At 42.0% G+C, this 16,104-nt stretch overlaps 1 protein-coding gene across 1 annotated transcript; it reads right to left on the bottom strand.

The window, feature by feature from the left end:
• Positions 1–277: 277 nt before the first annotated feature.
• Positions 278–16,021, bottom strand: LOC144195615 (NADH dehydrogenase [ubiquinone] 1 alpha subcomplex assembly factor 2-like). Its single transcript, XM_077715372.1, has 4 exons — positions 15,769–16,021; positions 4,455–4,544; positions 2,802–2,842; positions 278–664 (listed from the first exon to the last, which is right to left on the bottom strand). Exons 1-4 carry the CDS (start codon positions 15,881–15,883, stop codon positions 416–418), a joined length of 495 nt encoding a protein of 164 aa, XP_077571498.1. The 5' UTR covers positions 15,884–16,021; the 3' UTR covers positions 278–415.
• Between the last annotated feature and the right edge of the window lie 83 nt (positions 16,022–16,104).

The raw sequence follows: 16,104 nt of genomic DNA on the forward strand, positions 1-16,104 counted from the left end.
TCTGGTTTGACATTCATGAATAATCTTTTAAATTAGATCATATTGAGAAATATAAATACCATATTTCAATACGGTGCAGGGAAATAATTCACAATATGTTGTGATAATGCACATTTCCTTTAAAAGACTACTTAGCTATAGAATAGATTTTAACTTAAATTGACAATATATAATAAAATCTCAATTTTGTCACTTTAAAATGACCAAAATCTAAGGGTATCTATCTTGTTTTCAACATTACAAAATGTACACCATTATGAACATCTCTCATCATGGATGCAAATAATGTTCCTCTTGTTTATTACCACATTAACCTTAGGTACACCTGCGTAATGAAGGAGATCCAATACAAAAGCTGGACAAATTCCATTGCATTATACACAGCCAACTGGTCTCAGTCCATGCCGCTGTCTCTTTACGTTTCTTTTTTAGAACTAGGTTGCCAGGAACCCGGCTGGAAAGTGTTGGCGGTGCTGGTGGGCTCTTCGCTGAACTCCGGCTTGCCAAAGCTGGTGGCAGCTGCATGGCCTGCAGCCACAGTCCTGGATGGCGTAGCCACCAGGCCTTCCTCGTGTTCCTTCACTTTTAGAGCCAAGTCTTTCTCCTCCACCTCAGTGGCCTTTAGCTTTATCTGTACCCTGTAGGCCTCGTTCTTTGCTAGTTCCTGCATACACACATAGAAAGGACCATCATTTGGCAAAGAGTTGACACAAACTGGAATATCGTCAGGATTAGTGGCACGAAAAATGAATGAATGGTATAGACTGATCAATGGCCATGCAACTTTGCAAATGTTAATCTTAAGTTTCTATGTAAAGAAGCGGATGCAATAGGGGAGGGTTCACATTTTATGAATGCAAATAAAGAAGGGAAACGTGGATTCATGCCAGTCACACAACTAGACCTCTGATTAAACCTGAGCCCCCAAAATAAAGAAAAAAAGAGAAATGAAAAAAACACATTCTAAACCCCCACATTATTTGCACTCTTGGTTTAAATCTTTAACGGGGGTCCAAAAATCTGAGAGAGCATAAGGTGTGATAGAAATGAAGTAAAAGAGGAATGAAAAGAGATGCTGTAAGCAGATAGAAACCGCAAGATACATTTTTAAATACACCAATTCATTTCCCCCTTTTTTTTGGTACACAAAGCAGCATCTGCTTGAGTGTTTAAAGAGAAAAAAAACGAGTAAAGGAGAAACAGTGGCACTGCCAGGAACAAACGTGCATAAAGTAGGACATTCTGTATATTACAAAGAGTGAAATGTCTAATTGTCCACGCTTGGAAAAGCCTGCTCAACTAACATTCCTGCTCTAAACGTCCCCATCACACACACACACACAGAAACGCACACACACACCACCACTTGAGCCATGTCATAAAAAGGCCGTGCCGACTGGGCTGCTGCCGCAGCGCTCTGGCCTGGAAAAGCGAGCGACGCAGCCAATAAAGCAACACTTTGGGGGGAGAAGGGAGACAAACATACCAAGCTGCTTTTCCAGGCTGTTAATGACAGGATTTAATCCAATCAATTTATGTCGGACTTGGACAGGGAAGAGAAGGGTGACAAGGGGGTTCAGGGTAAATGTGCTGGGAGGGACGCTTTGGCCGGTCCAGCTGTCTATGAACGGACACGAGGCAAAGTAAATTGGAAGAGAATGTTCTGGCAATGCACTGGGTAGGGATGGCACAGGCACACCCTGGCAAGGAGAGACACAAATGTGGGAGCGAGGGATTTCCTATATGGAGCCACATATCGTTGCGGGGCCCAAATCCTTTCCAGCATTCTTGCGTTTAAAGAGCAATTAAAACCCAGAGAGAGAGAGAGAGAGAGAAAGAGACGCTGGGGAGGGGAGGAAAGAAAGGACAATCTTTCAGCATTCCCATGTAGGAGAGAACCGGGAACAAAACAAATGACGCAGGCGGGCTTCTGGTTTAACAATTCATTTCTTCGTTTTCAATACCAATTCTTTATTAAAGTTGTGGAGGTTCTGGAGCCTATCACGGGATTTGATGTCCAATCATTTGCAGGGATAAAAACTATTCACACTGTCAATGATGACAACAGACTACTCAGAATCGTGCATTAAACAAAGGTGGCGGAATTACTCAGAAAAGAGTATGCAAATATGATTTTCAGTGTCACTGATGATGATAGATGTGAAGCTGTTTTCATCCTTTTTACTGTGAATTTAATTGTTAGTTTGTCATGAGTAGACAGCCAATTCATTTTAAATGGGAGACTCTGTGGCAAATGAACATCCTTTGGTAAAAAAAAAGGCCTTGTAAATGAAATACTGGTTTATCCGAAAACTTAATTCGAAATTTCTCTTCATTATTATATCAGGAGTTCTTGATTTAACGAAAGGACTTCTGTTCCTACGCTGGCAACATAACACACATTTTCCAATGCAAGTCAGATATTACTTTTAAAGTAGAAATGTATTTCTATTTAGGCTAGCACATGATTATGGTTTCTCTCATAAGGCCATGTTTTTAAATAAATACAAAAGTGAAGTACAGATTCCTGAAAGGTTTTCTTCAGTACTGTCACAAGGTCACTTTGTTCAATAATCATTTCCCACTACTAGTTTTAACTAGGACATGGTGTTTATTTTAACACTACTCCCAAAAGTTCCTCATTAGAAAGTGAAAAAGAATGAACAAATCAAAAGCCTCTCCTTTCCCTTGAAAGCTTAAGCCCCAAGAGTCCAACCATCATCACAGCAGGGAGGATGCTGGTGCTGATGCTGTTTCTGCTGGGTGGTGGGCGGAAGTGCATGGCGATATGGGAGACGTACCTCAATAGACGGGGGCTCCTTCCTTCTGCCTCGGATCCAAGCTGCGGGAATAAATAAATAAAATAAAGATGGATAGTGAGAGCACCAACATAAACAAATCTTGCAGTCGAATTTAAAAGCAGCATGAAACTTCTTTTCAGAAAGTGGTACCATTTTTTTTTATTGGTGGACATGGTATTAAATGGAATTATGTTTTTCAATTCAAATATTTGGAGAGGGGAAAGTCAAATAAATTGCTGGGAATTGTGTTAGCGTATATTTTAAAACCCCAATAGAGCGAGCTTTGGTGGTTTGAAGAGTGGGTGTCTTATAGATTTAATCCTTCCAATCTAAGTGTAATATTATGGCAAATATTTGCAAATATTGATAGTGCCAATTGTCAGGACTTATATCAAGAGAACAATGACATAGACCGTATTTGTATGCTGACTTTCTTGGCCTAGGGAGTGTAACAGTGGCAACTTAACACTAGCTTCTCCTCTATGAGTGTTTGGTAGTATGATATTAAACTGAACGATTGAATTTCACTTTAATTCAGTTAGCCGCCCATTTAGGCGGCTACACTAAATCAGCTGGACAGTTCTGAATGCTTACTTGACGAAGTTAATAAGGGCGATGTCTGTCTACGGGGGTTCTCGGTTACCGATGGATTTCCAGTCCTACTGAGACAATGTAATCAGAATTATATTGAGGGTTTATCCATGTCATTTGTAGGGAATGGACTAGGGAGCTGGCCATGGTACTAATAGCAAATATTTACAAGTAAATAAAACCCCTTTGGAAAAATGTAAAAATTGCATTCATTCCTTAACCTGGTTAAAAAAAGCTCCTCCTCTCACCTTAACATAGGTCCATAAGTGATATTTTCCATTACTAATGGTCGACAGGGTTTTCATAACACTGTACTGATGTGCATACCAAAAGTGAACATTTGTAAGAAATACACTGCTTGGCAATAAATATAAAACAATCCCATTTTCTATAGGAGGCCAAATAACGTCTTGGAGCAGTGAGCCTTTGAGTCGGGAGGCGGGAAGCAGTTTGTCCACTTGGATTACTGAGGCGGTATCGACTCTGATTTCAGAATTTGAAGCACACATACATTCTGTCATTTCCAATCAGTACCTTTGTCCTTTTTACCCCTTCCTCTCTTGTGCCTGGATGTCTGTCATCTGCACCCTCTCTTTTTTTTAATTTTTTTTTTACAGAAGCTCTATTTTGGCTGAGCTGGCTTCATAGTCTAGCAGGTTCAGGGAAGCCAGATAGAGATAGAGAGAGAGGAAGAGAGAGCGAGATAGAGCCAGAGAGATTCTCCAACTCTTCCTCCAGCTAGCGCAGGGGATTCTGGGCCCTCTTTTATCCTCTTTCTGATTTGCATGCTAATGAAAATGCATGAGGGATGGGGCGAAGCAGGATGAGGGGTTTAAGGTGTATAAAGCAAGCCAAAGACAGAGGGAACCGTTTGTATCCACTTGTAAGGAACCCTACTTTATCGAAGCGCATGTATAACGCTAGGTGTCTTTGATATATACAGTATAGTATAGTAAAAAGACTGTTCCCAACCCCCATCTTGCAGCAAGAGGGTGGAATTAAAAACAAGGAAGACATCTGCCAAGGCCTCGGTTTGATGCTCGGAAAGGAACGGACACTCACCGTCCCACTCGACGGGTATGCTGCCTTCCATATATTCATACTCTGTGGGATTTGAGGCCTCCACCAACCGCTTGGCACGAAGGACTCTCCCTGGAACAAAAGGAGAGGGCACACGAGATGATGCAAAGCAGGCCAAACAAACAACAATGACTAGTCCCACACCCATACACACACATAACCCCCCCCTTGCTCACATATAAATACACGGAGGAATGACAGCGCTGTGACAGGCCATGGATGATTACCTCGTGGCCCCCGGGCCCTTCTCCTCGGATCTCGCTGAGTGGCTCCAAATCTGGGCTAAGCCTTTATGCAAATGAGGCTCCTTTTCACCCTACCAAGCACCCCCTCCCATTCCATCCCGACCGCCTTTTCCGACCAGCTCTACCAATGGCGGCGCTGCGGCTAACAATGCCCTCCAAAATCAACATCAAGCCGCGCAGGAGACAAAAGAGGTCAGATATCACAGGGAACAGTAGGGAGGAGGGGGTAGGCACGAGCCGTGTGGAATATTAAGTGCTCTCTTTCCCTATCAGTGTACGGCACGAGGTACGCCAGCAGCAAGGCCGTCACCAATTATTTTGGTGAAATCTGCTGAATTGGCAAGTTTGGCTGGCACACAATGACAAGGAGACAACCACGAAAGAGGAGGGCAGGTGGAGCGAGACTGAGAGTACGAAAGAAAATCACGGGGTGGCGTCATGAAACGTGCGATTGCTTTGTTTCCCCCGATTGACGCTCACAGGTAGTCGCATGTCCGGCTTCCTCCCCGAAGAAAAAGGATGGGTTGGGAGGAGGTAATAAGAGGAAGTCAATGACAAAGAGAAAGAGAGAGAGTTATGATGGATGGGAAAACATGGCTAGGAGGTAAGAAATGGATGGGTCAAGAAAACAACACGCTCTAAAAGACCGACAATCTGTCAGGATTCTGTCTGCGCTCCAGCAGCAGCTGACTGGACCCAGACTGATGGCCTTAATGCTCAAATATCTGTGGTGTGAGGATTAATGGACGAGAGCATGCCGAGTCTGAAGCGTTCAGCCTCCAGTCCACTGACTAATGCCATTACGCATTTTGCCCTTCCATCACAGGTATCTAACTGAACGCCTGCAAGCCACATTGTGCCTTTCACATCATATCATGCAGCTCAGGAAAAGCAGTCCTTTTTATCGTGAATTCTTTTTTAAAACTAGCTACAAAGTGATAATGCAACGACACCCTGTCTAAAGAGTTAAATTGATTCCTTGTTGTACCTTGCATCCATTTTTGCCAAGCCATTTTAATCAATGAAAATTTTATGAACTCACTTACATACCCCCCAAAAAATTGCCTAAGAAATGTCCTATTTTTTTAAAGAAGGATAAACAATGTACAGTGTTGTGCTGTATGCATATATACAATGAATTTAAATAGCAACATGATGAGTATCACCTGATCAGAATAGTGAGCTAGGCAATATGTACTATTAATACTCAACTGGGCGGCTCGGTAGACGAGTGGTTAGTGGGTCGACTCCACAGATCTGAGAATAAAAGGTTAAATTCCAGGCCCGGATGTATACTTTGTGACCACCTAAATTATAAATCAGGTCGGTCAATTAGGCTAGCATTACTTTGGTTCCCAACAGATTGTCATTACAGGGTGTTGAAGAATCCATAGTAAGAAAAGCAACCCAAGACAGTCTGAGATTCTCCAATATTTTCTGAGAACCTGTTTTCCAGAACCCCCACACCACACAGCCCTAAGCAACTTCTACCTTCCTCAATCCATAATTTCAGAACAAAAACAAAAGCAAACAAAAGGCTGCGGTCTCCCGGCACAGCGAGCAAATACATTTAACAGGTATGCTTACTACGAACAGATTCCATTCATGTTGGTGTTTGTTGGGTGTGGGTGGCGGCAGTACAGTTATTACAAAAGCCCCACAAGCAACATGTTCAGTTACAGCTGATGCCGAACTAATACGCTTACAGAGAAGCGAAAACATCGTCTATATCTCTTTTCTCAGCTTGGTTGCATTCTCCTGTTCTGACATGGTTTTCCGCTTGTCTCGTTACTTTTGCAGCATGACTAAACCTCTCTCCCCACTGAGGCATTTATGGATGTGAAGAACACACAGTATGTAGATAATATTTATGAAACAGCTGATCTCTTCACCACATATAAACACATTGAATGCAAGCTAGAGGAGGTTCGTGAGCTAAATTGGTGCTCTGTTGGTAACCTCGCATTTGGAACAGCTGCACAAAAACACGCATAGGCTGTAGTTACACAACCGGGAATGGAGATGACACAGGGAAATGCAGCATTTGTCGAAATTAAAGATAATAGTAATAAAAAATAAATAAAATTAAAAGCAATTGTTGCTTGGTCGGACATTAGTGCGTGAATCACCAGTTTTGCATCAATAAAGTGAAACCTTGACGCTCATGGGTTGATCTAAAAAGAGATATGTCTGCTCAAAAAGAGGGAAAAAAACTAATATCTCCCCAAAAAAATAAAAGAGCTAAAAAAATCAAGGTGACTAATCGAAGGAAATCCATAAAAAAAGTCTCAACAATGTAAAATCCACTCATATGATGTTAAATTAAAGAGTTTTTGCTTACTGGAAGCTACTCACGCTATTCATACTTGAGATTTGTAGAGTGTATGTCTCAACAATGGCTGTCTTTACAGGGTGACTTTGACCTGTCTTTCTTTCATCAAATTGGTAAGATGGCCGTAAAACCAAGGGATAAGAGGAGAAAGTGTGTATGAGTTCTCAGCTTTGCAGTGTTATTTTGTGGCTTTCCATTAAGACTTTAACAGCTTGCATGTGAATCCCATTAAGCTGCTGGTTGATGAAAACCCAACATTTCCTCTACTTAAACTTTAATTAGAAAAGCTTTTATGACAATCTAATGGAGGGCTTTTATTGGGTATTAGATTAATGTAATAACATAATATATATTGATCGTTATATATTATATAGTAGTTGTATTAGGGAGTTGAATTTGTGCTTGTGGGTTGAATGAGGAAAGGCATCCGGTGTAAAACTTGTATGCTCGGCCTAAGATGAATCAACTTTCATCCATTTGACTGAGAAAAGTGGATATTTTTCAATAATTTTCCTCATTGTTCTTAAGCTGCTGCTTATACCCTGAAGTCATGTATTTTCCAGTTAAAATGATTATTTCTTTAATCAATATAACTCAGATTTTAACCATTTTCATAGTTGCTCTTCTGCCCTGATGCTATCTCTATTTTCCACCTCAATTTTAATTTGTTTATTCATTTGAACTCCACTGACTGTCTTTAAGCCTGTTTTGTCAAAGAATAAAAGTGGGAGAATTGAGGGCCCCCTCCCCATCGCAGAGACAGAGAGAGGTATAAAGGGTGTTAGGCAGCTCGCAATCTCAGCGGGACCCATGTGACAGCTCTGCCTCCTCATCATTCACAAGGGAGTACCTACTTACCAATAAGCATGCACGCACATAGGCCGGTGAACAGGAAGATTAACCTGGGGGACAGGAGTGAGGGCGCTGCCTTTCACCGTGAAGGACAAACAGCAGCATTGCGTCGGGGAGGGTGGTAAGGTGGGGGCTGGGGAAGGGTTCCAGCAGCTGTAGGAATGAAATCCCGCCGCATAAATATTCATTACCCCTCTCACCTGTCTGAGTACAACTCATCTGTGAGCCTGTACTTGGGGGAGGGGAAGATGGCGGGAGGAGACTTAGGGGTGGGGCAGTGAAGGATTCGATATGGGGGTTGTGGTGGCAGCATCTTAACGTGCCAATTGAATGGCAGGCACTTTAGAATAAGATACCAGCTGTGTTCTTAGAGGAGGCTGCTCTTTGAACCTTAGATACACCCTGCTAAACCCTATCACCCGCGCCAGTACACATTCTCATACACACACACACACACAACCAACTTGACACATCATCTCCCAGGTGATTCCCGCCAGGGGCGACCTATGAGATTTTTTTTCACCTCCGCAATGTCGTGGCGGTCGTTTCTAGGCTGTCAAGTGTTAGCTTGTTTGATGATTACCACAGATGTCAAGGAAGGGGAAAGGGACCTGAATGGAAACATCTGGAGAGAATATGATAAACAAATGATCGACGGGTAGACCAAGACCTAGCTGGAGATGCACCTGACCTGCAGTATGGAAAAAAAAGGGGGCAAGCTGAGACGGCTCCTTTTGAATAACAAACCCAACATATTGGTTTAGTTAGACCGAAACTAGTTCTAAGCCCTTTTCACATTGGTGTAAACAACATGCAGTGTGCCACCATTATTTCAAATGAAACTGGAGTCTTAGGACTTTTTCCACAAGCAATGCAGACCATGCCATCAAAAAACTATTTAAAAAAAATCAGGAGTCTAAAACAAAAGACCAATTTTGTGGTGTTTCTTTCAATTTGGAATGTTGATAGAGACAATGCATTAAAACTTAGGTTTGGCAATGAATTATCATGTTTCATTGCAGTCAGAATTATGAATATGATCCAGTAGCACTGGGCATGGTAGAGGTTTTTAGTATTTCCGTAGCAATGTCAGCACCCCTTGACAAGTAGTGGAGGCAAAGGCCAGGATCAGTGTTTGCTAATTTTGAACCATACCAAGGGGGTGAGAACAGAAATGGACACACTTTAAAAATGTCTGACAAAGCGTTGATTGTAGCTTAAGAAAAAGGGCATGTTAAACAAGCCCATCTGTGGGTCTGTACTGAGCCTGTTTTATTTCATTCCATGGGGATGGGCACCAATGGATGCATGGTAATGGAAAGCCTTATGAAGATTGAGTGATCCGATAAGCAACAGTGATACCAGGGAAACCAGGTACCAATCTTGACTCTCTTGCCTCCGATCCTTAATCTAACTGGGAGGGAGAATGGAAGGGGATGTGTGAGGACTGTAACCATGGATACCTATTAGCTGTGAGACTTGTGACACAGAGAGAGGTTTAGAAGGAAAAGGCCAGCCGTTGTTTTGCATCCGCTACGGAGCAGAGGAGGTTAGGCACAATCTAGGCCTTCTGCTACTCCTTGAACATTGTATTTTTTTTACTCTTTTTAAACGTTACCTCATTCTGACAGCCCCCATACTTGCTGATTCTGATGGAGGCTTGAGTGACTTGCAGAAAAAGAATGCCAATTTCCCCGGATTGTCACATTCGCCTAAACACAAGCATGCTTATGGGGAGGAGGAATATGGTGCACCCGCTCTCTGAAGACTTCTTGAAGTCTGTTCAGTGGAAGGAAAACATTGTGGCGAGCCAGGAAGTAAGTGTCCTTTTGCATCAGCCTCGCTTACCCTTCTTCTTTATGTCTGTGATGTCCATACACCGAACTGTCCACCCCTTTTCATTCACCTCCATCACACTCATCCAACCCCCTTCCTCTCCTTTACATTGCACCTCCAGACCCCCTGCCTCCATTAACCTGCCTCCACCTTCTACTGTCTGCCCGATCCACCCACTAATTTCACCCTCTTTCTGTCAAAAACCCTCCTTTCACTTTCACTCTCCCAATTCTTCCTCTCTATCCCATACACTCTGTAATTTCACCCCGGATGTCAGCATTCTCCTTGTTCATTGTCACTCACTTTTTTTCTTCTTCTTTTAAACATTCTACCTCGTCTACCCTCCACACTGTCTTAGTCTTATCGCGGCCTATTCCTCTGCGCCTGTCTGCTTCATTAAAATGTTCCGAATAGGCGACAAACGGCTTTTCCTTCTGTGCCAGTCGAAACTTTTGGTGGAAGGAAGCCCCTTTGGATTACACAGTGTCTTTTGGCCTATCTTGGATGAACGCACAGTAGACAGTCAATTGCATCTATATATGAAAATGACTGTCTCCGTAAATTCTCAGTCATGCACATCAATGTGAACTGCATGGTTGAATCAAAGCAAATGAACTTGAGGGTTCGTCGGAAAGAGTACGTTTATTTTGAGAGTTACAAGAAACAATTGCCAATGATTTGTTCAAGGAAAAAAACATATTAACAGTGGAATTGGAAAGGGGCTTGATTTTTTTCCCCCTTGGTAGCATATTACCACATAAATTAATTAGCACAGAAACAAATGGAGTCCATGAAAAATTACTTTGAGCAATTTGATAAGCCATCTATCTAAAATACTAAGTAGTACAGTATCCGTATCAGCAATACTGTGTAGTCACATGGACCAGATCAATGCCAAAAATATGCATAATTACAAACGATTATTCTGCACTTAGTCTATCTCTTGCAAAGAAATGGCTGTCTTATAGAGAGAGGGAGAACATGGCAACATGGTTAGATGTTGATGACTTGTAATTTCTCAATTCGTATCACTACTATTTCGTCTATCAGAAAAGTAGTCAATACAGTTTTTATCGTGACAGCCCTAGTTGTGGTAAAGGCAGAGAACTAGAGAAAACTAGATGGATGTAATTAGTAATTACATTTGAAAACTATTTTGTAAGTTTGACCGTGGTGAATAAATTGGGAGGCACATTATTCAAAACACACAAAATTAGAATTGCTCATGTCCAGCAAAAACGCTAGCAGCTGTTATCTTCCCTAATTAAACAGAATTTCTGATTCACATCAAAATCAGTCTGAAGCCCAATGCTGTTTATTTGCAAATGCAACTATTAAACACAGATAAAAAGACCCAAACCTTATCCTGAGTAAGAAATCACACAAGAACCACCCACTCAGTAAACACCACACCCCTTTCAGCAACAAATAATCATGGCTTTGCAGATTTGTGCTCAAATTGTGTGCTCAACCCAACTTTGGATGGTTTAGGTGTACCCAATAAAGTGACTAGTTACAGTGAAGCCTACCCAAGTTCAATGCAAAGACATGCAGTGTGAACCATGATGACATTGGTGGCTTTGCCCTACTTGTGATGCTGTCCCACAGGAATTTGTCGCCTTTTATCTTAGCTTGAGCATCCATCTTTCCAAATGCCTTTTTAATTTAGTAGTTAAGCCACTCCATGATGCTCCTTCTCTCTCACCCTCTCTCACACATACACAAAGACGTGTACACACACACACACTGCCTTGGCAAGCAACAACGTGTGAGATGAGCCAAAGACATTCGTGTCTATATAACGATTAAGCAACCTTCATTTAAACCTTGCGCACCGCAAAGCTGGTGATCAATTAGCGTGATTTACTGTAGCAGGTCTGGACATTGCCAACGCACGGTAAACGGGGCTTTCATGTTCCTACTGTAGGGAAGACCTTCCTTCATGGCACTCGAGGGACAACTTGTGGCAGAATAAACAGTCATTTGGACCCACGTCTCCCTCTGCTGCGACTCTTTCCATGAAAATAAGCGGCTTGAATCAACGCTCTGATGACACACGGCCATCTGTTGTTGTGTTAAGTGTGTTAGGGCATGAAGCAGAGTGGGGACAAATACAATTGCTGATTCTTTTCAAATGCAGGGCTGATACAAATACAGACACATGCAAAGAAACAGACACCTCCCTCATCATCCCGAGAGTGGGCAATCCTGAAATAGCCGAGTGCAGGCCTTTTCAGTTTGGACTTCATAGGGGGAAGCTGGCTGATCAAATAAATAATAGACAAAAGGCATAGGGATAGTGATGGTGCGCCTTTTCTCTGACACAGCGTGGCACACCTCTGAGGAACCTCTGAATCCCCTCCATTCTCTGCACGCAGGGAGAGAGCAGCGATAGATTAAAACTGCATGGCAGACACTGCTAAAAATGAATAGGGCTAAAAATACTCTCCTTTTCAGGCAGACATGAAAGCAAACTGCCTTTCCTCTGTCCGGTATTGAGCAGCCATTGATTCCCTGAGACAAAAGGCTACACCTCCTCAAAGAGGTAAGAAAAATAGCAATCATACAGGCAATTATTTTCAAATGCGCCTGCAGCGGCCGATAATGTCAGCGGGCCTCTTCGCTTTCTAAATAAAAAGGAGGCGACGGCAGCCGCCGGGAGCTGCAGACGTGCTTCTGAATGAGGGTTAGTAGTTGCTTTTCGGCTTACATCTGGCTACCATGACACGTTGCCCCATGCAGCGTAAAGCATAGCTGGCCAGGCCTTGGGGAGCTCACAAAGCCAGGAGAGACAGTGTAATAAATATTGATTCATCCTGCAATGAGCAAATCAAGGACTGGGATGACAAGCGGATGGACATCCAGTGGCTAGAGACAACCATCAACGGGCCAATATGGACCAGCAATGGCAGCATTGGGTATCTTTTGTTGCTCTCTCTCTCTCTCTCTCTCTCTCTCTCTCTCTCTCTCTCTCTGTCTCTCTCTATATATCTCTATCTATCTCTCTCTCCCTCTCTCCAGGCACGCACTTCACTCTGAGGCCTATTCATTTTGATGAGAGACACTGGAAGAAGCAGAGGGGAGCTTCAAAAGAAAGTCCTCGGCTGAGCCCAACTCGCTGCACCATACTGAACTACTCTTCTGTACTGAGTCACAATCTTTGCTGGCAAAGCTTCAAAGTGGGTAGGGGGGTTGAGAGGCAGCAACAAGGGGAAGATGGGGGCCAAGGGGAGGATGGACTCACAGGCGTAAAATAAAAGAGGTCTGCACGAATACACGGTGAAACTTTGAATAGTTAAGTAGTAGAAGAGCCAGCAAAAAAAACAAACTTTTAACAGATGTTGAGTTTATATTTACAAGTTGATAACTCTATTGCTTTAATGTATTAATTTACTTTACTAATTGGGTCTATGGTATTCTTATCTGTTTTGATCTCCATCTGAAAAATTATACCTTTTACTTCTCTTTTAATTTTACAATATATATATATTCCATATTATAAGACTGGAACCTTCTGTGATAATGCTTATTTTTGTTAAACTCTAGTATGCATTTTAAATCACTACTGTATATGCTATCTTGTCCGCCTGATGACATCATTTTAGACTACTGCAAAAACCAGGTCTTATATTTCAATTCCCATAATTTTACATATGCTCTTCTTATAGAATTTAGATGGCCGCTCTTTGGGAGTTACATTAAATAGCCACCCAAAAAATCAATACTATAGTAGTAATAATAGACTAACAGGCAGTCGTTTTTTGTTTTTTCGTTAAAGTGGCCTTACTTTTTTTGCTGACTAAATAACAGGCCTTATTCTGTATACATACACTTGTAGCATTAAAACATTATATTGGTGTGAACTGACTTGAACTTCTTTCTTAAATAAAGTTCTCATTATCAGCATGTTAATGGAAACAATTATATGTCGGCAAAGCCTGGCTTCAAATCACTCCCCTTTTGTGCCACCAATCCATGTTCACTGCCATTGGTATAAATCTTTTGAGGTGAGTGGCGGCTGATTTGCCAAAGCTAATAATGAGGCTCATTCTTAAAGTTTTCCAGCAATGAAAATGTACATTTGGGCCAATGTAGAAGTCCAATTTTTTTATGTAACTGATGAATTTGTGGTGGCGCAAAAATAAAGGTGCACAGACCCTGGGCTATCGTTAAATGTAGAAAAAAAGACCAATATACCTGATCAAAACATGCAGTACCTTATACTTTTTCCACTTGGCTGAGAAAATAACAAGACGGCTGCATCCTTTTTAGTCCTCTCTTGGAGCAACTATTAAAGTCTTCATACATAGTTTACCACACGCAAGATTGCTTACGCCCCAGTTTTCTAAAGTTAACAGTCCGAGAGAGGTAGAAAATGGGAGCAGCAAAGCATGGATAAAGGTAGGAGGATGGACCATGAGCACTGGGGGATGAACAAATGAATAGAAAAAAGTAGGCAGAGCGGAGAAAGCTCTTCCTCACCCTGCCTGAACCGACCGCTGGTATGCAGCAGAGAGAAAAGCCCCGCGGTCCAAGCCTCAAGGCTTTGAGCCCACGCTCGGCCTATCAGTTTAAGATCAAAAAGAGCTCGCTTTAGCGAGACATATGGGCTGAATAATGCATCTGCTTTCATTTCCACAGGCATGTACCATGCCAAGTGGCAAGAAAAGGACGATGACATAAATATGGCCTATATGCCATAGGGTCGTTATTAGCAGTGCATCGGTGTGGTTGAGTGGGTGTGCTCAGGGTCCACTGCTATGTCTTCTCCATCGGGCCAGCGGTGTCAGTCTTTATCATTGGCCAGTCAAACGGTGGCCTGTAGCGTGATGGGAAATGGGCTTGTGTGATGTCTCATTTGAATAGTCTGACAGCCCACAGCCTTGTAATGAATTATAAATATGAGGTGGGCGCCAGTTTCCTTGGCAAACTGCAAAGAAAAAGGTGAAGCACAAAGTCAAGTTCAGTCAAAAGGAAACCATGCGTGGAAGCCTGCTGTAGGCTGGATTTCTTCTCTCCAGACAAAGAAACAACTTCACACAGGAACAGTTAATTATAATTGAATGCATATCTCACATTCTATTGAATAAGGTTCACCATATTGTCTGAATAGTACTGAAAAATAATTGTGTACTGAATCGTCTATCCATTTTCTATGTTGATTATCGACATTAGAATCATGAGTGTACTTGAGGCCTGGTTGCCAGACAATTGCTGGAGTACTAAATCATGTGAAATTAGAAGTAGTTGTTTGCAATAGCCTCTTTTACATAGGGATCTTGCAATATCTTTGCATCACCTTCAGTAGGATATACTGCATTCGTTTGCTTAGTCTTTTATTACAGAGCCTGTAAATGTTTAGTCTAAGTTGTGGTATAAAATACTGCTTGCAATAATTCTCTTAATGCAACAGGGTTGTTGAAGTCTGTGTCACATGTTGAACTAAACATCACAGCCTGGTATTTGCTGAATTATGCTTACAAGACACACAAAATTAATGTTCACATGCAACAATGAAGTTAAAAGAAGTGAAAAATATCAGCATATTACAGACAGAACATTGATCTGACACTGGCATTTCTCACACCTAGTGTGTCTGTGTGTGTGTGCTTTAACAACTATTTGAGACATTATTCAAAACAGCAGATGAATAATGATACTGAGCCTAGCACCCCATCTAGCGACAAAGCGGAGGTATTACAGGGGAAGAAGGGCGATCCAGTCAAGGGTACTTGTACAAGTTTAGGGACAATTTTTGCAGATCAGTCATTATGCAGTTGACAGATTGCTATTTTTCTTTCGTGTCGTTTTTTAAAACAGAATCTGCACATTATATAACAAAGCACAAACAGCAATGCAGCTAGAATATGGTAGTATGGTAGTATGATTCACAGCGGGAGATAGACAGTATAGTAGGTGGACAAATACATACAAATTTAAACTGTAAGATCACGTTTTTTACATTTATTTAGACCAACTTTTTTATTAAGTAGCGTTTAGGATCACTCAAATTAAGCATAACATGGCTTACCAGTCCATGTCTTCTGCTCAGGGACATTGTAATACTTATTTCCAAGGTGATCTGTGCCGACGTGTTCTCGTACCACTCCGAACGTCCTCCGTAAAGCCCCCAAAATTTTGTTCATATTTACAGAAAAAAAGAAAAGGATGTAGTTGCAGTAGGAGGACCTTTAGCAGTCTGCACAGCACTTCACGAGTATTGTTGATCCAACTGTTCCGGTAGGAGTGAAAATACTGATCGCACTCCTTTCTGATTGGCCAGCTGTCACCAACGCCCCATTTTTTTAAACCTGTTATGAACTGGTACGGGCGGGGTGTTACTGAGAAAATGCCTTTTGGTTGGATG

The sequence above is a fragment of the Stigmatopora nigra genome, chromosome 4 (genome assembly GCF_051989575.1).
Source record: "Stigmatopora nigra isolate UIUO_SnigA chromosome 4, RoL_Snig_1.1, whole genome shotgun sequence".
NCBI classification, from domain to species: Eukaryota; Metazoa; Chordata; class Actinopteri; order Syngnathiformes; family Syngnathidae; genus Stigmatopora; species Stigmatopora nigra.